Source organism: Dromiciops gliroides, chromosome 6, assembly GCF_019393635.1.
Source record: "Dromiciops gliroides isolate mDroGli1 chromosome 6, mDroGli1.pri, whole genome shotgun sequence".
Lineage (NCBI taxonomy): Eukaryota > Metazoa > Chordata > Mammalia > Microbiotheria > Microbiotheriidae > Dromiciops > Dromiciops gliroides.
The window spans coordinates 248,997,590-249,023,423 of NC_057866.1; the positions used below are offsets into that span (position 1 = coordinate 248,997,590).

Here is a 25,834-nt window from a genome sequence, read left to right on the forward strand (position 1 = left end):
AGCTGTGTGACCTTGGGCAAGTCACTTAACCCTCATTGCCCCGCCCCCCAAAATGTTATGAATTGATTGATTCCACTTCGAAGTTGGATTAATCTCATCAAACAAGCTCATGAGCACAGTAAGGATTTAATTATTAAAAGTTAACCAATTTCTTTTAAATTCCAACATGCTTTATGAATTGCATTTGACTTTAATAGAAACAATAGAATATAAACAAAGGTGTACAATAAGACTGTTGCAATTAATTCCACTTGAACAGTGTTTGATAGGCAGTGTTACAAAAGTCTATATATCTGTTGTATAGTGTCCACAGCATTATGAGACGGCATATTCTGAAACAACACCACATTTATAATTTCATAATAATGCTACCCATTAAAACATTTGTGGCATTTTTTTAAATGGGCTATGGTGCAGCAGCCCCCAAAAACATCTCCAGGATTGTTTTCATTCCCAAAGATCACTCCTGCTAGTTAAGAAGTGCTAATGATTACAAGGGCTTTCATTAGAACCCCCCAGATAAATACTAGGAATTTGGCTAATTTGAAAAGTTGACCTACTGGCAAGAAAGTTTTAAAGCAGTGGCACCACTCGATAATATACTATGGATTTCTCATATTCATCTTCCTGAGTCAACTTGTAAAAAACAATGACCATGCAGACCATTAGTAGGAATGACTTCATCCCGCTTTCTGTCTTTACTGTAGTAATCTTGGCCCCCATACCCGTTGTACGAATGCCCTTTGTAGTAGCTGTATTCGTCCTCGTATGTGCTGTTAATTGTCACCACGGGGCTCCACGTTCTCATTTTCATAGACTTCATACCCATTATCATATTCGTTAGTGGACTGGCTCTTCATATCCACCATCATATAGATTGCTGGTTACTTTCCTCATATGGAAGAGGACGTAACGTTCATAGTCCCCTTTTGCAAGGGTTAGTAGACTCATAGCCACCATTTAGAGGGGGTTGTCACTTCAGTGCGTTGCTGGCACTTTTTTCGCTCATTTTCTGTGGCTTCAGTGCCAGTTTCTACTTCCTCTTCCTCTTCTCCTCTCTCTCCCCCGTTTCCATGTTCTCCTTCAGCATTTTCATGGTTGGTGCTATTGCCTCCACTATTTTCATCTACTTCGGCTTCACTCTCTTCATTCTCTTCCTCCTCTTCCTCCTCCTCTTCTTCTTCAATCACTTTTCTTCCTCTTTTGCAAGTTTATTATTTTTACTATTTTCTTCTAGAATGAATATTTTGAAAGTATTCAGTTAGTATCTATTTTGAAACAACCAAGAACATTTATGTTTTTTCAGTGCTCTTCTGTGTGGGCTACATAATTCAAACCTCATTCGAACTAGACCACTTTATCTTGCCAAAAGACTTGCTGTGGATATTAAAAGATCATAACAAAAATTCAATCCATCTACAGAGAAGAAACAATGATGGTATCTGAATACAGATTGTTTTTGTAGTTCCTCTTTCTAAGTTATTTTGTCTGTCTTCTTTCACAACCTGACTAATGCGAAAATGTTTTGCATGACTGCACATGTATAACTTTTATTTAATTGCTTGATTTCTTAGGGAAGGTTGGGGAAATTATAAATAAATAATTAGATTTATTATTTTAAAAGATTCATTAAAAGTAGGAAAAAGAAGTGTTTATCTAGTAGGTTCCCTCTTTGATAGCATCATTTTTATATTAAGGAAACTTTTTTATGTATTAAGGATCCTGAATTTTATGGGAATCATAGAATACTACCTATGCATCTGCCAGGATCTCTATTTTGCTTTCTTAAAAAATCATCTTCCAGGGCAGCTAGGTGGCGCAGTGGGTAGAGCACTGGCCCTGGATTCAGGAGGACCTGAGTTCAAATCCAGCCTCAGACACTTAAACACTACCAGCTGTGTGACCCTGGGCAAGTCACTTACCCCAATCGTCCCGCAAACAAAAAAAAATTCATCTTCCAATTGGACATTAGATTTGAAATCCTAGGAATGGAACATAACTGGGATGATGAGCTTGATTTTTATGTGACTGACATTGAGGGAAAGTTCTGAACTTCCTTTTACACAGATAGGTGAATTGGGTTGAATGTGGTTAAGGAGGCTGATATTTAATCATGTTCTATCATTTTCTTTAGTATAAAGAAACTCCTGATAAAAAAATCCCCTCCACCAAAGGTATCTGTAACTCACTTTTTTAGAGTTGTTTTAGGACATAGAGAGGTTAGGTGACTTTCCCAGGGTCACGGAGTCAAGATCAGGCATAAATCTACAATATGCCTAATTCCAGAACCACCTTGCTATACCACTACAACACTCTGTTCTCTAAATTGATATTTATAGATCTATGAATTGAGCAGCAATACCAGAGATTCTCAATCTTAAGTGATTTATCCACTGAGTTTCCATAATGATGTTTTGGGGATGCCAGTGTTAGGGTTAAAGACTGCCTAGGGTCACATAGCTAGTAGGTATCTGAGCTCAATTTGAACTCTTGTCTTCCTGACTCCAGGACTGGTCTTCTATCCACTGCCCCACCTAGCTGCCCCTTCATAACCACACCCTGCACAGTGAGCTACAATGGTTCCCTATTACTTCCAGATCAAATATAAACTCTTGTGTTGGGTACCTGAAGCCATTCATAACTTTGCTCTTTCCTCATTTTCCAGTTTTCTTTTACTTTATTCCCCTCCGTAATTCTCCCCTCTATGACCTAACTATACCAAATTTCTTTGCAATTCTTCAAATAGTCCCATATCTGGAATACTCTCCTCCCTCATCACCACCACCATACTTCTCTGATTTTCTTCAAAACTCAGCTCAAGTTCCACCAACCATCTTCTCAGTCTCCAATGTATTGTCATTTATAACTTATCTCCCCCATTATAATGTCAGCTCCTGAAGAAAAGGACTATTTTTGCCTTTCTTTATATTCCCAGAATCTAATCCAGTGCCTGGCACATAGTAGCTACTAAATAAATGCTTTGTGACAGTCTCCTGGCTACTGAAATATTAGCCTATTTCAGAGGCAATAGAAGATCTGGCCTCTGTCTCTGATACACACACACACTAGCTTGTGACTCTGGCCAATTCAGACTTTTCAGCATTCCCAGCCATTCTTTAAGACTATGAGTTGCCTTAGCAGTACCCACATACCCACTGGGAATTCCCTACATCACTGGTTTTTAAAGTATGGCCTGCAGACCTCTATGTGTCCCTGCAAACCTTCAGGAATTCTTCAAGGTCAACACTAATTTTGCAATACTATTAAGCATTGTTTGCCCTATTAAAAAACTCTGCTTTTCTAATTGCAGTAACTGTGGGGACTTGATTTTCTTCACACATTTCAATCCAAAACCAATACATTGCAATAGATTGAATGCAAAACATATATGAGAATCCAGCTGTCTTCTATGAATAGACATTAAAGAAACATAGGGGGAAAAACATGTAAAACAAGGCTACTGTTCTCATTAAAGTTATTTGCAAGATATGATTATTTTAAAATAAAGATGTTATTCATATTAGCATGTAATATAGTTATTATTTTAATTAATGAATAACTAAACAATTTCCATCTTAATTTCTAATATGGTAGATATGTATTAGATATATGACAAATAACAAAAGCATTTTCTAGTCTTCAATAATTTTTGAGTACAAAGGAGTCCTGAGGCAAAGAGTTTGAGAATTGCTACCCTACATCAGTGAATTCAAAAGTTGGGGCTATCTATATCTATTTCTATTTCTATATTTATATCTATATCTAATCTATTATCTGTATCTATATCTGTGTCTGTGTCTGTGTCTATGTTCATGTCCATGTGCATTTCTATATGCATATCCATATGTGTATATATGCTCACAAAACACACACACACACATAATATATAATATATATAATATATGGTAATCCTTGATTTTTCCCCTTGTATTCTATTGAAGGAGGAAGAGGAGAAACCACAAGGAAACAAAATTGTCTAATTATTGATTTTGAAAAATAAAAAATGACTTCCAGAGGAATTATCTGCTAGAACTGCTTATGATTCTCCCATCATGCCTTCTCCCTATTCTACTATTCAATTGTATCCTTCAAATTTTAGTTTAAATGTTACCTTATTCATGAAGCTTTCTCTGGTCCCTCAAAGGCAGAAGTAATCATAGAAATACAATGCAATGTCCTTAATTTTAAAAATGAGGAAACTGAGAACAAGAGTTGTTAAGAAGTAGAACTTAGGATTCAAACCCAGGGTCTCTGCTTCTGTAATACAATTATGTGCTCTTTTAAATCTTACCTGGTAGATCATGAGGTTCTCAAGAGCAAGCTTTGTGTTTTATTCATCTTTTTATTCCTTAGCAAGTATTTATACACACACACACACACACACACACACACACACACATATGAAGGTGTGTTTGCATGTGTGTATCTCCTAAATAAACAGAACAGGGCTTCTTAACTTTTTCCACTCATGACCCCTTTTTGCCTGAGAAATTTTTATGAACTCCAGGTATTAGGTATATAAAATATGTATACATAATCTTTTACTTTTGCCAAATTTTTCATGACCCCCATAGTCACATATGGGGTCACAACCCACAATTTAAGTAACTTTGGAATAGAGGAATAAAAGGCTCTGGAATCAAGAGACCTAGGTTCAAATCCCATCTCTAATTCTTACTATCTGTGTGACTTTGGGCAAATCACTTAATCTTCTGTCTTAATGTCCTCATCTGGTCTAAATGACCAATAAGGCTCCTTATTGCTCTTATTATGTATGATCTTATGTCTATACCTTTAGTACTGAATCAAAATGTTGACCAATCAACTGAGAAAGATTCAATTCTGGTCAAGAAGTGGTATTATAATTGAGTATAGCTTTTCTTGTCTTATTGAAGGTAGGGAAAATGAACTGTCATATATACTGAAGGGTTTGAATAAATAAAAATAAATAACAATGTCAATAAATAAAGATAAGGTAAAGTTTGGATAGAGCGGGTTTTATGGTTAATAAGTTATTAGTTGGGGGCAGCTAGGTGGCGCAATGGATAGAGCACTGGCCTTGGAGTCAGGAGTACCTGAGTTCAAATCCGGCCTCAGACACTTAACACTTACTAGCTGTGTGACCCTGGGCAAGTCACTTAACCCCAATTGCCTCACCAAAAAAAAAAATAAGTTATTAGTTAACGAAGATTTCTAGGAAGACATGGAAAAGAGTCATATAGGATGGAAAAGATAAGGAGGGCACTATTACAGTCATTGCTTCTATTGATGATGCTGCAAATCCAATCTACTATTAAGTTTTTAGTTAACTTGTACATTCAATTGCCCAGTTATTCAAGCAAGCATTCTAGCTTATTGAGGTTTTATGCCATATGCTTATTTCAAAGCATACACTAGAAGTATTAATGGCTCTTTTGACTAATGACAATAGAAAAATGTGATATTTCATGGAAGAGGGACATCAAGGTCATGTTAACTTTGGGAAAAATGCAATTTTCACCTTCTTGGGAATTTGAATTGCTGCTAAACCCACATCCCCACTTGCAGTAGTATTTTCATCTCCATAACCAGGTGTAACAGCAGATAGAGTGGTTAGATTCCTCACTTCCATTAGACTCTGTTTCCTCTTCTTCATTTGAAGTTTCCTGGTAGGAAAGTGCATGAGAAACATACTTTGTTTTAGCCAACAAATAGTAAATTATGCTTCAAAGTTTGTTGCAAACTAAAGAGAGCTGAGATTTATATCTATCATTCTTTATCATATTGTCTCCCAACTTGAAATACCCTTCTCTCACCTCATTATGATCTTTCTAAAAATACTGTGTGCACTGCAATACAAAATTATCTCCACCTCCCCACCCCACCCGCACCTTTGCCCTTTGGCCACATAATAAAACAAACTCCACCAACTCCCTTATTTGCCTCCTGTAAATCTGTGACCCAGCCTTCAATTTAGCTGTACTACCCTTCTGTCTTTGAATTTTGTTTATGATAGGTATGTAAAGATGGATATGATTTCTTTCCTCCAGATCTATGCCCATTCCCTGATCATTTGGCAAATATCTCACATTTGAGTACCAAAAACTAAGTTAATGTTAGAGATGGTATAAAGACATTGTAATTTTAAGTATCCTTTGGTTCATTTATGGTCAATCTTCCATGGCTACTGCCTAAATCTAAAGGAGGGTGCATAGGACTGAGGGCTATTTGTATTTTTCTTTGTTGAATGGGTGTCCATTGCTAAAGAATTTATCATCAAATACCTAACCTATTAGTGATGAGCTGTCTATATTTAGCTAGAAGACCCTTAGTAAAACGTATCAGCCTTCCTCTAGGAAATGTACTCAAATCTTTTCTAGCATCATTACTATAACTTCCCAGAGCCTGAAGTCTATGGGTATAGCCTTCTAGCATGGGATAGTGGCCAGCACATTGGTGTGCAGTCGGACAGTCTGGGTTAAATTCTTCCTCCCTAAAATAAAGGAGTTGGACAAGATGGAATTGGAGGCTCCTTCCACTTCTAGATATCTTATCCTCTGAGATCCCAGGATTACTTCCGTGTCATGATGAGGTATGGATGAAGAATTGTTTTTTTTAGTATTTTAGTTTAATCATCTTATATTTACCACTCCAACAAGACCAAGATTATCATTTACTCAACCTCTATTATCATGTACTAGTTATCTAAACATAGGTCTTCAGTGACTTTTTCATCATTCTTTTCACCCTCACTCAGAAGTGGAAATACTTCTCAGCTTGTTTAACAATCCCCAGATAACTTTAACTGGAAAGTTATGGAAACGTCTGGGAAGTTGTTTCAATTTTTTAGCTGAATCGGGAATGAGTTACCAAACATCCCTGCTCTCTAAAATAGAAAGCAGTAGGCCAGTAAGTACCCCTGGGGCATGGCCCTTTGTTGAGTATAGCATCTCCAATTTCTTCTTCATTTTCATACTGTTCTGTTTTGACATTGACCACAGAAATTACCCACCTCTTCCTCTTCCTCTTCCTCCTCTTCTGAGCTTTCACCATCGCCTTCCTCAGATGAATCACCATTGTGCTAAAATATATAAAAAGATAATCAGAACTTTCTACAGCTGGTCATATATAACACCCAACACATGGAAATATCAAATGTAGCTATGTATATGCTTGAAACTTATCTAAAGTCAATATAATGGTATACCAAATTTCAAATATAGAGTTACAGAGTTTTAGAGAGGGAAGGAACCTTAGAAATCATCAAATAAACTCTCTCATCTTACAGATATGAGAACTGAGGCTCAGAGATACTCTAACATCCCTGTGGCTGACTTGGAGATAGAACTTACAGTTAGTCCTATTTTTATTGTGCCTTTTTTAAAAAAATCAACTGAAGTAATAGTTGCTTGAAATATTAATCATTTTTTCACAATTCAAAAGGAATCATTAATTTAACAAAAATTTTTAAGTGTGTACTATGTTCAGAACACTAATAAATGATGGGAAAGATATAAATTTTAGGTAAGATATAATTTTTCCACCCATGGAGTCTAGTAGGAGAATAAGATAGCAACATAATTAACTATAACTAGAGGGTTGTTTTAAAGAATGATCATGTTTCATGCATTTAAATAGCAGTTGATTCAGTTTGCACATCATCTAATCTTTCTATAGCCATTTCAATACCTGTAAGCATTCTTCCTTCAATTCTGACATTTTATTACTCTACAAATCTCTCTGGCCTCTGTTAAAAGGGAAATGCACAAGCATATGGTGGAGAAACAAGATTAGTTTGTATGTGTTTTTTCTTCATCCAAAGAATACCTCCATATACACAGAGAAAGACAAAATAAACATTTTAAATCAAGAGTGCTTATGACCTTTGTGATAGAATAATGGGATTTAGCAGATACTCAAAGACCCACCCGGAGATTAATCTAGACTGATTGAATCAAGTGAGAGTGATTGACTGCTAATTAGCCTACTTCAACTTAACTGGATTGTAATCATACCCTGGCTAGCCATTAAGAAGGCATTGTTCTCAGAAGCTAGACTGTGAACTCAACCTGAGAAACACCTTCAAAACCAATGGATTTGGATGATGCCAACCAATCAGCTTGAAGCAGTGTGTAAGGACCACCTTTGTCCAGACCTATAAGCTTCCACAATCAGCTTGCTAGAAGGTTCCTGATTAAAGCAGGCAGAGGACTTGAGGAAGAACCCAACCAGGCTGGAACTCTATGCTAGATAGACCTTTTCTTAACTTTCTGAACTCCATGTTAATACTGTATGCTTTAATAAATGTTTTAATTCCCAAAGACTGGTGCTAAAGCTTCTAATTTAAGGCGGATCACACCTTAGAACAGTGTAAGATTTAAGTGAACCCCAAATACCACCATATTCACTTGGAAAATTAAAATCATTCAAGAAAATTTTAATTTTTATGTAACCCAAGAAAAGTTTGACTGGGGAGTGGTGGTGTTTATGTTTGGTGACATTGGTTAACAAGCTATTATTATACTTTTTACTAATTGGTCATTTCCTAGTGATTATTATGTTAAGTACTACAAATTCTTAATTTTCCTTATTAATGTATGACGTAGATAATTTAAATGTCATCACAAACTCGACCGTAGCCATTCATTTCAACTTCCTCCCCATGAAATTCTTTTAGTAGAAGTGCTATCAAAATATAGACTATGCCATAATATGTCTATGTTCTCTCTACTCTTTCCAATGAATGGTAAACATGTGAAGGGGCATTTCACGACAGATGGCAGGAGGAAAACAGAAGAAAAACCTTGAATATAATACATAAATTGAAGTAATTGTTTCCTGAGTAATAGAGAATTTCCCAATTAATGATGATCTTGTGAGTTTGTGAAGTCAGTTACCATATAATTATCTTTAGTATATTTTTAAATTTCCCCCTCAATTGAAAAATATTACTATTGCCCTTTAAAAATAGTAATGATAATATTAATTGTCAGAGACTTAATACTTCTTGCTTTCCCTATAATAGATCAAAATAAATGTTCTTTTTCTTCCATACTGAGCAAAGAAAAGATGTAAGAATTGAGATCCTATAAACTTTTAGCAAATGCAAGCTTTGGTTATAGTGATTTAGTTTTGAACTAGCTTTTTAAAAACATAACCATATAAATATGGTCTCTTGCTGCTGGATCATGGGACTCACAGAGTTTTAGAGTTAGGAGGGAATTTAATAGTCATCTACAAAAAGCCAAATTTCAAAAGAGAATCACTATTTTAACACAGTTAAGTAATAATGGAGCTTTGGTTGCCAGCTGAATTCCAGTGAGGGGGACCTCTTATCTCCTGAGGCAACACATTCCATTTCAGTACAGTTCTAATTACTATTTTTTGTTTGTTTGCTTTTCTTTTTTTTTGTGAGGCAATTGGGTTGACTTGCCCAGGGTCACACAGCTAGTAAGTGTCAAGTGTCTGAGGCCAGGTTTGAACTCAGGTCCTCCTGACTCCAGGACTCTGATGCCACCTAGCTGCCCCTCTAATTGTTATTAATAGTTTTTATTGATATCAAATAGTTGCCTCTTTGCAATTTCCATAATTTGTTGCCATTTCTGTGTTACTGGGACTAAAATGAACAAATCATATCTATCTTCCACATAGCAGCCCTTCAAATATTTGAAAACAGCTGCTATGTCCTTCAGAAATCTTCTCTTCTTCAGGCTAAATATACCTCATTCCTTCAACCAGTCCTTATATAACATGAACACAAGGTCCTCCATCATCCTCATTGACTTCCTCTCAACACTATCTTTGCCACAATTCTTCTTCTTTCTTTGTTTGCTTGTTTGTTTGTAGGCCATTGAGGTTAAGTGACTTGCCCAGGGTCACACAGCTAGTAAGTGTCTGAGGTTGTTTTTGAACTCAGGCCCTGCTAACTCCAGGGCCAGTGCTCTAATTGACTGTACCACCCCAGATGACCTCTAACCAGGTTAAAGCACAGTAGAATAACCATGTTTTTATTCTTGGAAGCTCTATCTCTGTCAATGAAGCAAACAATGCCAGCTCCTATTGAGTTTGCAGTGCACAAAAGCACCAAGAGCTTTTTCACCCCCAAAGAAATTATCTTTTGATCACACCTCTACCATCCCATACCTAAGAGGTTCATTTTTTGGACCCAGGTGTAGGGCGTTGATACCTGTTAAATTTCGTCTTATTCAATTCAACCCAATAGTCTTGCCTTACAAGGTGTTGAAAGTTAGGCTGACAGAGTGACCCAACGTTCCCAGATCTGCTTGTCAATCATTGTTGGGGGAGGAATCACCCAGTCTGAGGCTTTGTATTGCCTGATATTTCTCACTAGGAAGTCATTTCCCCTACTTGTTTGTACCTGGAAATTGTCATGTACTTGCTACCTTGGAGAGGAACTGAGATGCAAAGACCTATCTATCCCTTTTTACTGATATAGAACTATTTGAATTGTCATTATCTCACTTCAAAAGTTATCAGCAAAAGCTGACTCCAGCTTGAAGCCATTGCTGACCCTAAGTAATCAACCCATCAATATGTTGCGATCATGGTATATTAAATAAACTCCTTTTAATTCTCTTTGTCCTGAGTTTTGCCTTGCTAGTTAGAGCAGAAGCCTAGAGAGTTTTCCTTTTAATGGAAGGTCTTAAGGAATCCTGCCTGCCTTCCCATGGGTTGGTTTGCCCTTCCAGTGCCATGTAATCTGAACATTTGATAAGCAAGACATCTGGGCCTTGATCTAAGTTGTTGATAAAAATGTTAAAGAGCAGGGCAGCTAGGTGGCGCAGTGGATAAAGCACCAGCCCTGGATTCAGGAGGACTTGAGTTCAAATTTGGCCTCAGACACTTGATACTTACTAGCTGTGTGACCCTGGGCAAGTCACTTAACCCTCATTGCCTCGCCAAAACAAACAAACAAACAAAATGTTAAAGATCCCAGGACCAAGCAAGCAAGCATCTGCTGTTCCTTGTGTCCAGAGCCCTGTCAGTGATTCTTGTTCTATTTTCAGTGCAAAGATCATGCTTTGATCTTTGAGAAAAAAGAAGCAAAATGAGAATTGCTGTATATTCTCTGTGGTCAGTAATCATCCTATCCATGCCCAAGCTCTGGCACTATGACTTCTTTCATATTCCCCCTTTTACCAATATACTTTACTTTTGTGGGGAGGCAACCCGGGTTAAGTGATTTGCCCAGGGTCACACAGTTAGTAAGTGTCTGAGGTCATGTCTGAATGCAAGTCCTCCTGACTTGAGAACCATTGCTCTATCCACAGCGCCACCTAGCTTTCCCATACACATATACTTTAATACAACAATAACCTTTTTCTGTCCTTCACTTTCCTCACCCACTTCTACTAGTTCCCACTTCTTGAATGCACTTTTCTCTCACTTTGCTATTCTTCAAGGCTCAGCTCCAGTTCTGTCTCCCTTACTAAATCTTCCTCAATTTGATCTTTCCCTCTTTTAGTGGGACCACTGATTTTGGGGTCAGAGAAACTTGGGTTTGAGTCACAGCCGTAACACTTAGTAGCCATTCAACCTTGTGTAAGTCAAATAATCTCTCTGAGTAATAGTTTCCTCATCTGTGAAATGGGCATAATAAGACTTACAGGACCTAACTAAATCCTCTTTTTTTCAGGCTAAATGACTTCAGTTACTACAACTAATCTTCATTTGGATTTGAGTCATGAATCCTGATCCCCATTTCCAGATCCTCTTCACCTTATTGATGTCTTTCCACACAATTTCTATAGGTGCTCTTCCTTCCTTCTTCTTTTCCTCCCTTCTTGCCTCTTTCTTTTTCTTCATTCCTTCCTTTCTCCCTTCTTTCTTTATTTCTACAATATACATTTTTTGCAGGGCAATGAGGGTTAAGTGACTTGCCCAGGGTCACACAGCTAGTAAGTGTCAGGCATCTGAGGCCAGATTTGAACTCAGGTCCTCCCGAATCCAAGGCCAGTGCTCTATCTACTGTGCCACCTAGCTGCCTCTTACAATATACATTTTTTATGTTAGAATACAATCATAAGAAACCTTAGCTATCCATATTATTTTTTATCCATCTTATTTCTGCTTATATCTCCACAAATTACTTTGAATTCTTAGAATTATTTACCCATTTACTCACACCATAAGGAGATTGTGTCTATTGAAATAGAAAACAAAAAGAAAAGAAAACAGTCCTAAATAAAAGAATGCTAAACAACACTACAAATATATTAAATGTTCCTTTTCTAACTCTGAGTCAGAAATGACTCAATACAAATGTACCAAAAGAAGTATGTCAAGCCATCATGCCAAGACCATCATTCTCAGAATGTTCACCATGGTATGTAATAGACTCACTGATTGTAAATTACATTATAGTCTTTAAAAATAGTTATATCTCAGATTATTGCTTTCTTGTGCTGAGGGTATCTTTACAAAAGTATTTTGTTTGTTCTTTCAAATTTCAAGGGACATATCCCTTCCCATAGAAGAAAGGCAGTGTAGTGTACTAGTTAGAGCCTTCAAGTCAGGAAAACCTGGGCTTAAATCCTGCCTCTGACATCTTTTGGTGGGGAAAAAGTCACATAACTTCTCCATACTCCCCAGACAACTCTCTAAGGCTATAGGTATAGGTAGGTTCCCGGTTTGCATCAGCAGAAGAATTTTCCACATAAGGAGTTCCACATATTGAAATTCTAGATTTGGACCCCCCAAAATATTCCTTTCCATAGAAGAGTTTTCTACAGAAGATGGAAACTCATTTCCATTGTTGATTTCCTATCCCTGCATAAGGGGTGAAGTTATCCTCAACTCCCATTTCCCTTTGTCAATACAGTACACTAAACAGTTACTCTATTGCCAGTCTTCAACATTAGTTATTCTTTAATGAAAAAATTAGAAAATGTAATTTGAAGTTCTCCAGGGCTGCCATGCTGTGTCTCCTTCTGAGACATCCTGGATCAATCCCTTAGCATCAGGCCTCCCTGGATCTTCCATGGACTTGACAAGGTTTTGTCCACTGACTTTTCCCACTTTTCCCAATCCAATTCAACAAACTTTTATTAAGTGGCTACTATGGGCTAGGTTCTGGGGATTCAGAGATGACATCCAATTGTCTTCACTCTTGAGGAGCTTTAAACTGGTCTGAATTTTTGATACCAAGATTTAGACCATTTCTTTTTTTTATTTGTTTGTTTGTTGTTTGTTTATTTTTATGGGGCAATGAAGGTTAAGTGACTTGCCCAGGGTCACACAGCTAGTAAGTGTCAAGTGTCTGAGGCCAAATTTGAACTCAGGTCCTCCTGAATCTTGGGCCTGTGCTTTATCCACTGCGCCACCTAGCTGCCCCACAGACCATTTCTTTATGACATCACTGGACCTATCAGTTCATCATATTGGTCATTTCATACATGCATAGTAAAAAAAACATCATTAGACTTGGTGGTAGGAAGACCTTGGTTCAAATTCTGGCTTTTCTATTTACTATGTGACATTGGGCACATCACTTAATCAGCCTGCATTTCAGTCTACTCACCTGTAAAATAAAAATAATGATGTGCCCCATCTACCCCACAGGACTGTTGTCAGATTTAAATGAAATAAGGGATGTAGAACCCATGGTAATAGTAAAATGTCATGTTAATATAATTTATTCTTATTATTGAGTGTATAGAATGACTAATTTTTGGCAATTCATTAATTAGGCATTTAAAACATTTGGATTTAACTTGGTAGGGCAGGCTAGGTGGCGCAGTGGAGAGAGCACTAGCCCTAGAGTCAGGAGGACCTGAGTTCAAATGTAGCCTCAGACACTTGACACTAGCTGTGTGACCCTGGGCAAGTCACTTAACCCCAATTGTTCACCAAAAAAAAAAAACAAAAACCAGAACTGATGGATTTAACTTGGTGAAGTCTACAAACAAACCCCCTTTGTGCTTTAGTGAAACATTTTGAATATCACTCATGTTTAGTACACTTTGTTTTGTTTATAAAGAATGATAGATTTTCTACCACCATCTGCCCTGGGTTGAGAAATGAAAGTTTTGTATATCAAAGTTAAACTGGGACCATATTGGATGCTGAAAGTTTTCAGAATTTCTTTGAGTGGTCACTGATAAAAAAAAATCATTTTATAGTATATAATTACATCATTGTATAATTTATCTTACATAGTTACATTAGTATATAATTACAATATATAATTATAATTAATATTATATAAATTACTTTCCAATGATCATTAAAGCATTATCTTAAAAGAATTGTAATGGGAGGGGGTGAAAGTTAACTGAAGACAGTTACCTGAACTGGAATTCGTTTTTAGAGGTGGGTAAAGGTAGGAATATTTGTAAATATAATATCGATGCCTGTGATTCAAGACCTAGGGGAAAATAAACAAATAAAATGTTTATATTTCCTATGGAAATGAATGAAATGGTCCCCAAATTAAATGAAAAAAATGAGAGTAGTTTGGATTCCTTTCTGAAATGGCAAAGCTTCTTTAATGACTCCAAATTTCTCCTGGAAGAAAAAAAATTCCCATTTTTCAATACCGATATTCTACTAATGTATGATTTATGAGCCATATGACAGGTAGCCTCTCAATAACCAAAAATATATATCCCTAGAGGGTAACTGGAGGTATGAGCAGGCTATAACACATAGGAAGAAATCATGAAGAAGAACCCAAGTAAAAGACATCATCAAAGAAATGTATGTTAGAAATAGAAGATGGGCTGGTCAAGTAGGGGATAGTCTGTGTGTTCCACTTGTAAAAAAAATTAATAACTAATCCTATCTGAAAAAATATATACCTGTGGGCTATATGAAAAATTATAACTTTAGAAAAATTATAATTGGGCCATAAGTCCCTTTGCGTGGCCATTCAAATATAAAAATATTTTTAACTAACTAGCTTGGACCTAATTTGGGGGTGGCTAATCTTACTGGAGGACTAATCTGGGGACTTTTTTGACTGGCTGGCTATCTGACTGCTATTAATTTAATATGGGCTGTTTATAAAATTCCACCACACTTGCTCCTCCCAAATTGATAAGCAAAAGATTAAGAAACCTCTTCCATTTTAACAGCAGAGGGTTTATTGATGAGATACAATTTAAAATTAAGAATACAGGGAAATAAAATGTACAACCTGACTGCTTTCTGGCATGTCTCTTTCCACTGCCACGTCTGGAACTTCTTTAGCCTCTGGGCCTCTGTACCAACTGACCTTCTTCTAGCGTCTCCCTCACTGAAAGCCCCCTGCTTCACTCTTTAACTTCTCTCTCACTACCATAGCCTCAGTCTCCTTTGCAACCTCCTTTCTGTCTAATTCCAAGCCCCTTTCACTCTGTCGACCTCCCTGTGTCTAACTTTCCTCTCTGTACTTCTGCACTGAACCCCTCTGTTTCTCTCTCACCGACCTCTCCTTCCATTCTCCTAGTGCTCCCGTGTCCCCGCTCTGTCTGTCCTGCCTTTTTCTCTCTACCTTCTAACTGGAAAGCCCTTTCTCCAACTCCTTTGTGCTGACTGTTTCTGTGCTGACCCGGTCCCCTTCGGCATCTCTACTGTCTCTGTATCCTAGCCCTTTTCTTGCTTTCTCCATCCTCTGTACCTTCTCCCCCTTCACTGTCTCACTAGCTCCTCTTTCACTGTCTTCTCCAACCCCCTGTCTCTAGTGTCCCTTTTTATTAACTCTCTCTCTCTCAGGTGAAATCTGGGGCTGGCCGCCCCCCAGGGCCAACTGAGCCAGTGCTCCCTGGGTACAGCTGGGGTGTGGGTGAAGCAAACCCCAGTGTCTCTGAGGGTTTTCGTGCACCTCCCCACTGTGCACACAAGCAGCAACATGGCCTGGGGTTTTTCGTCCACACAGCTTAGCCCGGCTCAGAGCCCCCCCCACGCCCCCAGCTGAAGCGGAGGGGGAGAGGGAGGGGAAGGGGCCCTAGCCACTCTTACACAGAAAGAACACCTGAGGGCCTAAGGATTTTTCATCTCAGTCCAAAGGCAGGGTCCCCAAATCAAAATAAATTTCCACACACTGGTAGCCTCTTGATGTCAGAAGGAATTGAGGAAGACACCAGTATATTGGATAGAACCCCGCTGCTGCCACCACCATGTCAGATTTATGGGAGGACAGGGACAAGAGTCTTTCATGATGGGTAGGCATGGCCAGATTACTATAGATAACATTGGAGGGAATAACCATACTACCAAGATCACATTATAATGAGACTTGCCATTTAAGTAGCCTATTTAAAAAAGAGAATGTAAAAATAAAATCAATTACCCCATTTTCTTCAGAATCATCTAATTTGGCCCTTCGATGTAAATTTTTTACCTGGAAGAAAAATCAATATTCAATGGACACATTGATACATCTGTCTGTCTGTCAACAATGGATAAATTAAGAGAGTAAGAAAATGACTTACCGAGAAAGCACAGGCTATGCCCAAAAGGCTGAGCAAAATTAGGGCAGTCTTCATTTTGTTGCTTTCTGAAATTAAATAGGTTGCAAATGTACAATCATTGCAAAAACAGGTTCTTGCATTCCCTCCCACATCCAAGGAGGAATCTGTTTCACTAGGTTTCACTTTTCCCTCTTCTTGAAGTTTTTAATTTATTTCAGAGTATATTGGCCTATATGTTGACTCAGAAGAGTGTTAACACCTCTGAGTGCTCTTAAATTTAATCTTGCATTTTGTGTTTGGTCTCCTGGGATTGTTACTGTGAATATGCCTAGGATTGGACTGATGAATGTAAAGTGTTTCATTAAAAGGCTTTTATGTGCATGCTAGGAAAAATAAGTGAAGAACAGAAAGATGGGGAAGTCAAGATTTAAGATCTTACTAGGCCAGGCTTTCATTTGCACCGAAGTAAAAATTCCATTTAATCTCTATGTGAGGGAGCAGTTCTTGGGATCATACTGAGAGGAGAAATTAAGAAAATGAGATCCAATGAGATGAGGGCAAAAAACTGTAATAGGAATACCCATAATATCCACAGGAATATTGAAAACCTCTGGATTGGATATGAATCCAGGAAGGCAGTAGTGAGGATATTCCTTTAGAGACAGTTCTTGTGCTGGGTGAAGTAGCTAGAATGCAAGCTTGACGTACCCTCTGGTGGCATATAACGACATAGCACCCAAGTCCTTCTAGTTATTCTGATTTAGAGAGACATAAAACACTGCTTGGGGGAAAGAGGGGTAAAAGATGCACTTTTATATATAGAAACTATAACATATGGGTTCTAGGCCAGCCCACAAACTTATGTTTATTTACCCATTTGCATTTATTTATTCTCTCTATATATTTATATATGTTTATGTCTCTGATAGAATTTAAGCCCCTTGAAAGTAAAAATTGCATTTTTTGTTTTTGTTTTTATATCTCTATCCCTAGTACCAATAAAAGGCATATAGTTGTGCTTAGAAAAATTGGGTTCCTTCTTCTCCCCTGTTCTTCATCTTATGTTACCTTTTGCCTTCTGCCACTATCTCCTTCTTCACCCCATCTCCTAGAATTTCCTCTGTTGATTGTTTAACATTTATCTCATATAGAGCTGGTTTGTACATAGTTGTTTGCATGTTCTCTTTCCCACTAGACTGTGAGCTCCCTGAGGCCAGATAGTATCTTTTACCTTTCTTTGTGTCTTCAGCTCTTAGCACAGTGTCTAACACATGGTGCACATGCTTAATGAATATTTATTGACTGACTGATTATTGATTGATTAATGATGTACCTGAGCATGTTAATAATACTTAAAGTTCTATGAGAAATGTGTTCTGATTTTCTATTTGGATGCCAGAAACATATCTCCTATCTACTATGATAACGGGCTGCTTTTTCCCTTACATGAAAATGCAAGTGAGGAAAAGCGGCGATAACTTTGTTACTAATGAGATGCTGGTGTACATCAGTAAAACTAGGCTCTCACCAGTAGCTCCCCCACTTGATAAATTGGCAGACCAAAAAGTCCCACACAAACAGACCACACACACACACACACACACAAACACAATCTCTAATAAAATTCTCCACCAAATCAATGGGGAATAAAAAATAAAAAAGGCTTCTCCTCTACTTCAATCCTAGCCTTTCTTTTTCACTTAGACCTTTTAGCAAAGAAAAGTCAAAGACCACAAGATAATAACAAGAAGATATGAAGTAGGAGCCAGGGACACTGTGATAAACCTGCTGGCAGTTAGCCCATATGACCACCATTTCTGCTTGGCCATTTCTAGGAGAGTGATGTTTTGTGAGTTTATGATAGAAAAGTGGAAAAAATCCAGTTTTCATAATGTCCTATTTGTGCTAGGTTTGAGATTTAAAACTAACTAGGAAGTTTGATGAAAATATACAACCCAACCTATACCAGGCTTATTGCCTGAGGGAGGGGGAAGGGAGGGAGGGAAGAAGGGATAAAATTTGGAGCTCAAAACTTTAAATAAAAATTTTATTATTTTAAAAATAAATAAATAGATTGTTAGCAAGAGAAGAGAAAAATATACAACCCACATGTATGAACTCATTCATATAGAAAGGACATGAAGAGTACATTCATTGCCAGCTGCTGGGACCTTTCTTTACTATTGGTTCTGAAGAATGAAGCTGCCCATAGAACTTCTTCCAGGAAATCAGCTTTATCAAGACAATGGCTGAACAACAGCTGGACTTCAGGACCTTAGGAAGATGGTGTGTTCTGGCATATATTTGATCATGGAGGTGGTAGGGAACATTGTTGAATATGGAAGTGATATAATTGAACTTGAACTTTATGAAGATCACTTTGACAAGGCCACGGGAATATGATGATGAGGGGGCCATACAAGGGTAGTAGAATTGTCAGAAGAGAAAACGAAGCATAGCCAAGAAATGTTATAAAGGTAAAATGGACAGGCCCGTGAACAATAGATTAGCTATGAAGATGGAAGGGTCAGTAAGAGACAGAGAGAGAGAGAGAGAGAGAGAGAGAGAGAGAGAGAGAGAGAGAGAGAGAGAGAGAGAGAGAGAGAGAGAGAGAGAGAGGGAGAGGGAGAGAGAGAGAGAGAGAGAGAGAGAGAGAGAGAGAGAGAGAGAGAGAGAGAGAGAGAGGGAGAGGGAGAGGGAGAGGGAGAGGGAGAAGTAGAAGGAGAGAGGGAGAGAGAGCGAATTCAAGGATGATATCTTTGTTGAAAGCCTGGGTGACTAGGAGGTTGGTGATATCCTCAACAGTAAAAGGGGAAATATGAAGCAGGGAAGGGGAGGAAGGAAGGTAATGTCTTCAGTTTGGACATGTTGAGTTTAAGATGTCTACAGGACAAGATGTACAATAGGAAGTTAGAGATATGAGGCAGGAGGTCAACAAAGAGGTTAGGTCTGGACAAGTAGATGTGAAAATAATTAGTATATAGATGATAATTGAATCCATGGGAACTAGAAATAGCATAATGGGAGAAGAAAAGAAGGCCCAGGTCAGAGTCCTGACTCGAATGAAGTAGCAAAGGAGACTGAGAAGGAGCAGTCACGCAGTTAAGAGGAGACTCAGGGAAGGGGAATGTCATTAAAAACTAGAAATAAAAAAGTATCAAAGAGAAGAGGTTGAATGACAATACAAAAGGCTCTTGCAGAGACTTCAAGAAGGATGAGAATTGATAAAGAGCCAATATATTTGGCAATAAAAAGATTATTGGTAACTTTGGAGAGAGCAGTTTGGGTCGAATGATGAAGTCAGAAGCCAGATTGTAGAGAATGAAGAAGTGAATGAGAGGAAAGGAAGAAGAATCACCTAATTGTAGATGGCTTTCTTAGGGAGTTTAGTCACGAAAAGGAAGAGAGAATTGGAACAATAGCTAGTGAGGATAAATGATCAAGTGAGGTTTTTTGGAGCATTAAGGAGATACAGGCCTTTTGTAGGCAGTAGGGAAGCAACTAGTTCATAGAAAGGTTTGCCTTGGCAAGAAAATGGACCACTTCACTATGTGAAACAGGGATGAAGAAGGAGATAGTGACAGAAGGCATCTGGGTAATGTGAGATAAGAAAAAAAGGGAGAGGAGGGAGGGAAAAGAGTAAGTTATTTAACCAACCCAAATTATACATTTGGTAGTGTATCATATGGACTTTGACAACTATTTCCATATATGATTTAATCTCTTTTGTCTCCTACATAGGAGATGGAAGGTGTGAAACTTTCTATTTCCTATTTTTTTCTTTAAGAAATTTAATTGAGTTCCAAAATGTTTGAATAACACTCACTTGGAAATGAATATATTCTCTCTTGTATAAAAAGAAACATAACATTGTTGTAGTTTCCAAATGTCAATCATCACATCCCAGGAAATATTTAAATACTTTGGAGACTGTAATTTCATTGGTGCTTGCACTCACCCACTTTTGCTTCAAATTGTTAACCCATCTGAAATTTTGTGTGTGCCTCCAGAATTCATCATCATGAAGCCAACTTGGTGACTGGCTTTTTCAAACTTAAATAGACACAGTCCACCACCAGGCCCATACTCAAAAGCTAAACATATTTACATAGCACAGGGAAGCCTCTGAGTAAAACTGTAATGGAGGTTCCCAGTAAAATATAATCCCAGTAACTACAGATCACAAAACATACTGAAAACTGTAAAATTAATGTTCTTTGCAAAATGTCTCAATGTGTCATCACAAACCAACATTCCTTGCAAAACCACTGTTTTTTTTGGAGGAGGATGGCATATCTGTGACTTTCTCAGTGAAGTTAATGCCCACTGGGATACTTCCTCTGCCAGTGCACCGTAAACATTGACTTCATAGCACAGAATCTTGGAGACTCACCTGGAGCACCAAGGAGTCACATGACTTGCCCAGAGTCACACAACCAGTATGTGTTAGAGTTAGAACTTGAACCCAAGATTTCCTGACTCAAAGGCTAGCTTTTTATCTTTAAAAGTTTTTTTGGCTTCTCTATCTGAAACTCCATGCTACATTTCTTTATTGAAATCATTGCTACAGTGGAAAACCTAAAGACCTTTGACCTTTGTTATGTTTTGTCCAAAGGATCATGCAGTACGTTTCACTCATCTTTAGACCCTGCTGCCCATGTACTGTGCTTCAGAGCATTCTCTTTGATACCAGAGTTTCAAATGTCAGTGTTAGTGGGAGGAGAGGAGGAAAGAATGGAGGGGAGGGAAAGAAAAGGGAGGAAAAGGAAGGGGAGGAAAGGGAAAAGGAGGAAGACTTGATTCTTGGAAGTTACATACCTGCTATCTAATTATTTACTGCTAAAGTGGTACTAGAGTAATGTTTGCCACATTAGCAAACACAAGCAATTTTCCCATTATATTTTTTTCAATTAAGAAACGCTTGTTAAGGGCCTACTATGTGCAAGATATTGTGGTATGGCCTGGAATACCAAGATTCAAAGGAAATAGTTGCTACCTTCATGGAATTTATCTGATATTGAAGGACATAATATGTACACATACTAACAATCCCCTACCAACCAGAAAGCACAGAATGTAATCACCAGGCTTTAACATTAATATGGCTGCCCCAGGCAGCAATGGTGCTGCACCCAAGAGGACCGGAGTAATAATTCTACATAAAGAGACAAAGAACTTCTGAGTCCTGCAGTGCTTTTGCCACACATCTAACACGTAACCTAACATGCACTTAGAACAGTACTTGGCAGAAAGCAGGTACTTCCTAAATGTTTACTGACTGTCTGAGATGTACTTTACTACAACTGTACTTGAGCTTGCTCTTCCCATGGATGCTGTGTGTATTTATGGAGGGCTTTGGGGAAATTCATTTTTGGATATGTCATCTTAGTAAATGCCTTTGCTAAAAGGTGCCAATTGTTTGATTCTTAATTGGAAACACATTGGTGTGGTCTCATGTGCTGCAATTTTAGAAGTACAGACTCAGAATGTGAGATAGCAGCTTCCCTTTGGGAACCCAACCTTTGAGTGCAAATGCAGATTTGAGAAGTAGCTCACAGGTGGTATATCATAAGTATAACTAAATATATGCCAAATAAATACATATTCATTTTATTATTTATTTTTGTGAAGATTCTACTCCCTTTGGGGATTAGGAAAAATCTCATGTAGAAAAGGGAGAAAGCATATATGGTGCTTTTTAGGGTAAACATCAGTAAACTAGATTCCTTGTTTTGTGTGGTGGAGATAACCCCATTCCTGCATCTCCATTTGGAAGTCCCACCAGCACTCAACTTAACAATTCCAACCTGCACCTCCAACAGCATCCGCAAACCCAGACCCTCCTCCAAATTAGGCTCCAAACTTCAGAATCACCCTTGGCCTTTTTATCTATCCCTTCCCTCCAAAATAAATAAATTGCAAGTTCTGTCCATTTTTATCTCTAGAACCTCTCTTTCATCCATCACTTTCTTTCTACTTTCATAATTATTACCTTTGTTTCCTTTCACTTCTCCACTTGGATTATAAGTCTCCTCACTGGTCTCCCTGAGCCATCCTGTCCTCCCAGGCTGATGCCTAAATTGTCATAATGTACAGGGATAGCTTGCCACAATAGGTACTTACCTGCCTCAAAAACTCTGGGGTGGCTATTTATTATCACAAGACACAAACTTGTTTACATTACATTTAAGTCCCTTCATAATTTGGAACCAACCTAGCCTTTGGGAACTCTACTCACCTCAAGACCAAGGTGGAATACTATTCCCCACATTGTATGCATTCATTCAGTCCATTAGTGCATGACCCTCCTCATCTCAGCCTATCAGAATCCTATTTTTCATTCAAGGGTTAGCTTGTGTCATCTCCCCTGTGCACTTTCCTCTGATCTCCCCAACTATTAGTTTGCTCTCTTTCTAGATAACATTGTCTGATTTCTTTTAGACTCTACCCTTGTATTATACTCATCTGTGAAAATGTTGTATTTCCCAATAAACTCTAAGTGCATCTAGGCATGGTCTGCCCTATTTCTTTTCTTTCTATCATTATCACTTAGCATAATACTTTATACTAAATATCTTATCCCAAGGACTTTACACTAAGTAAATGTTTGTTGACTGGAATGGAATTTATTTAAATTAAGAAAGCATATAAGGCACATATCAAAAGAAGCAAAAGTCTAAAAGTCAACAATCAACCTACCACTAAGTTAATAGGAATGTGGTTTGGAATTTCATTTTATTTTTCTTCTCTATCCAAAAGCAAGATCCAGAATGATCTATTCAGATTATAATAGAGATGATAATATAATATAATATAATATAATATAATATAATATAATATAATATAATATAACACAATATAATATAATATAACACAATACAATACAATATAATATAATACAATATAATACAATACAATACAATATAATACAATACAATATAATATAATATAATATAATATAATATAATATAATATAATATAATATAATATAATATAATATAATATAATATAATATAATATAATATAATATAATATAATATAATATAATATAATACTAACCCTATCATCTTGATATGCAAGATTCCATTGAGAAGATGAGTCTATGATATTCTTACCAAATTCTTTAGGTCATCAAGTACCACATATTTTCTTGGTTGCAAAGAAAGTCTTAGAATTTTATATTTATATATGTACATAGGTGTGTATGCATATATATTCTAAGACTTTGTATGTATATATGTGTGTATGCATATATATGTATATATAACACATTGGGAAAGATGGCATACAATGTTTTATTCCTTGTACTTGTATCCCCAGAGTGTAACACAGTGCTCAAAATATAATTTTAAAATTTTAATGCATATTAAGTTGAAGTCTAAGGTATTATGAGATACAGTATTATGTAGGTTACAATGAAACAAAAAGACAGCTTCCTTTCCCTGCAAAGTGTCTTTTATACATCAGGAAGGCTTGGTGGAAAAGGGAAAGGAAAGGGGAAGGAAAGATCACAAAGGAGTATTTGTGACATGCAGAAATAAGAAGATGGAAAATGATTCCAAGTAGATTTCCAAAGTATTAAGGAGTTTGAGCTTTAGACTGAAGAGCACATCCTTTTGGGTAGAATCTAAAAGTTGATGAAATACCATAAAGAACGCTAAATTATATTACCGTTCTAGACAAAGAAAGATTTCAGAATTTGAAATTAAACCAAAGGCAAAGCTTCCCTCCTTCTACCCCACCCTACTCCAAGTCAGTGGATTAAAACTTACCCTTTTGGAGAGCTGAGATGAGCAGGGAAGCTAGCAGGAGTGAATGAGTAGACACAGATTTAATTTTTCCTCTGCTCACTCATTCATTCCTTCTGGATATAAACTATTTTTTGTTCTCTAGCAGCCAATCACAGACGCTGCCAATGTGATGTCAGAAAGTGGGTTCTCATAAAAAACCCAAACTTCATCACTTTTTTTCTAGTCTCAGGTTTACTTTATAAACATGAAATGCTCATCTAGTGCCAGGAGGTTTGCATTGTGGAATTTAATTGAAGGTTAAGTTAAGATGAATGGTTTGAGTTCTCAATGTTCATAATAATGTTCAGGATTGAATTAAGATAAATATCCAGGGCAGCAGGTTATTTTAGAAAATGATTTTTAAAAAATGATTCCTTTCACTAAATTCTGTTAGAATGAAAGGAAGCCTATGGGTATTGTTTGCAGATCAGAACAATGTGAATAAAGTAAATTGCATAGAAATTTCAGTAAAGAACACAAAAGCCTACCTGATGATTTACATTCAAAGACAATATTGGTGCTTTCATATTTATTTTTGTGGGGTGTTTTTTGTTTTTTGCGGGGCAATGAAGGTTAAGTGACTTGCCCAGGATCACACAGCTAGTAAGTGGCAAGTGTCTGAGGCTGGATTTGAACTCAGGTCCTCCTGAATCCAGGGCTGGTGCTTTATCCACTGCACCACCTAGATGTCCCCTCATATTTCTTTATGATATATGCTCAAGTGAAAAAACTAATTGATTTGATCACATCATTTTTTTTGCGGGGCAATGGGGGGTTAAGTGACTTGCCCAGGGTCACACAGCTAGTAAGTGTCAAGTGTCTGAGGCCAGATTTGAACTCAAGTACTTTTGAATCCAGGGCCGGTGCTTTATCCACTGCACCACCTAACTGCCCTGATCACATCATTTTTAATTGATAAAATGTGCCTCTCAAAATACAGGTCTGCAATGCTTACTCCAGTGGTGTTGGAATTGGAATCAGAATTAGTAGGATCCAGAAGAGGTTATCAAGGATGATCATTTTCAACTCTTCTCTGAAGGATGGTCATTCACATGATAAGGTGTGAAGGATTCCATATTTTTAGAATGCTCAAAAACATTAATGATAATGAAAGTGGAAATCAAAACAATTTTGAAGCTTTTCACCTCACATACAAAAGCTGTCAAAGATAATAATAAAAAAAAAAGAAGTGGTCACTGTTGGAAGTATTTTGGGAAAATAGGCATTGTACCAGTCTGGATATTGTGTTTAGCAATGAGCTGTCATGCCAGTGAGGTGACCTAATATTCAATTCCCATGTGTCTTACTCTTTTTTACCAGCCAGCCTCATAGTGAGCTTCCTTTTCTTATGCTTGTGGTAAAGAAATGAGCAGATATGACTGGGCAGATCAGTTAATCGATCACCCAAAAAAGCATTTATTAAACACTTTTTATGTACCAGGCACTGTGCCAAGGACTGAGCATGCAAAGAAAGACAAAAATAGCTCCTTCCCTCAAGGAATTCACATTCTAATAAGGAGAGACAATGTGTAAATAACCAGGTATGTAAACTTGATGGCAAGTAATCTCAGGTGGGAAAGTACTACCAGCTAGCAGGTCAGGGAAGGGCCTTCCTCAGAAGGAAGCAATTAAGCTGAATGGAGAAGTGCGGTA

At 37.4% G+C, this 25,834-nt stretch overlaps 1 protein-coding gene across 1 annotated transcript; it reads right to left on the reverse strand.

Moving 5' to 3' along the window:
* Positions 1–116: 116 nt before the first annotated feature.
* Positions 117–24,242, reverse strand: LOC122732266 (integrin binding sialoprotein). The gene is given in 13 exon segments (XM_043972348.1): positions 117–778; positions 780–845; positions 847–885; positions 887–961; positions 963–1,196; positions 5,501–5,594; positions 5,596–5,645; positions 6,992–7,060; positions 14,287–14,304; positions 14,306–14,365; positions 16,271–16,321; positions 16,413–16,477; positions 24,164–24,242. Coding segments are annotated over 12 exon segments (969 nt in total). The 5' UTR covers positions 16,467–16,477; positions 24,164–24,242; the 3' UTR covers positions 117–619.
* Between the last annotated feature and the right edge of the window lie 1,592 nt (positions 24,243–25,834).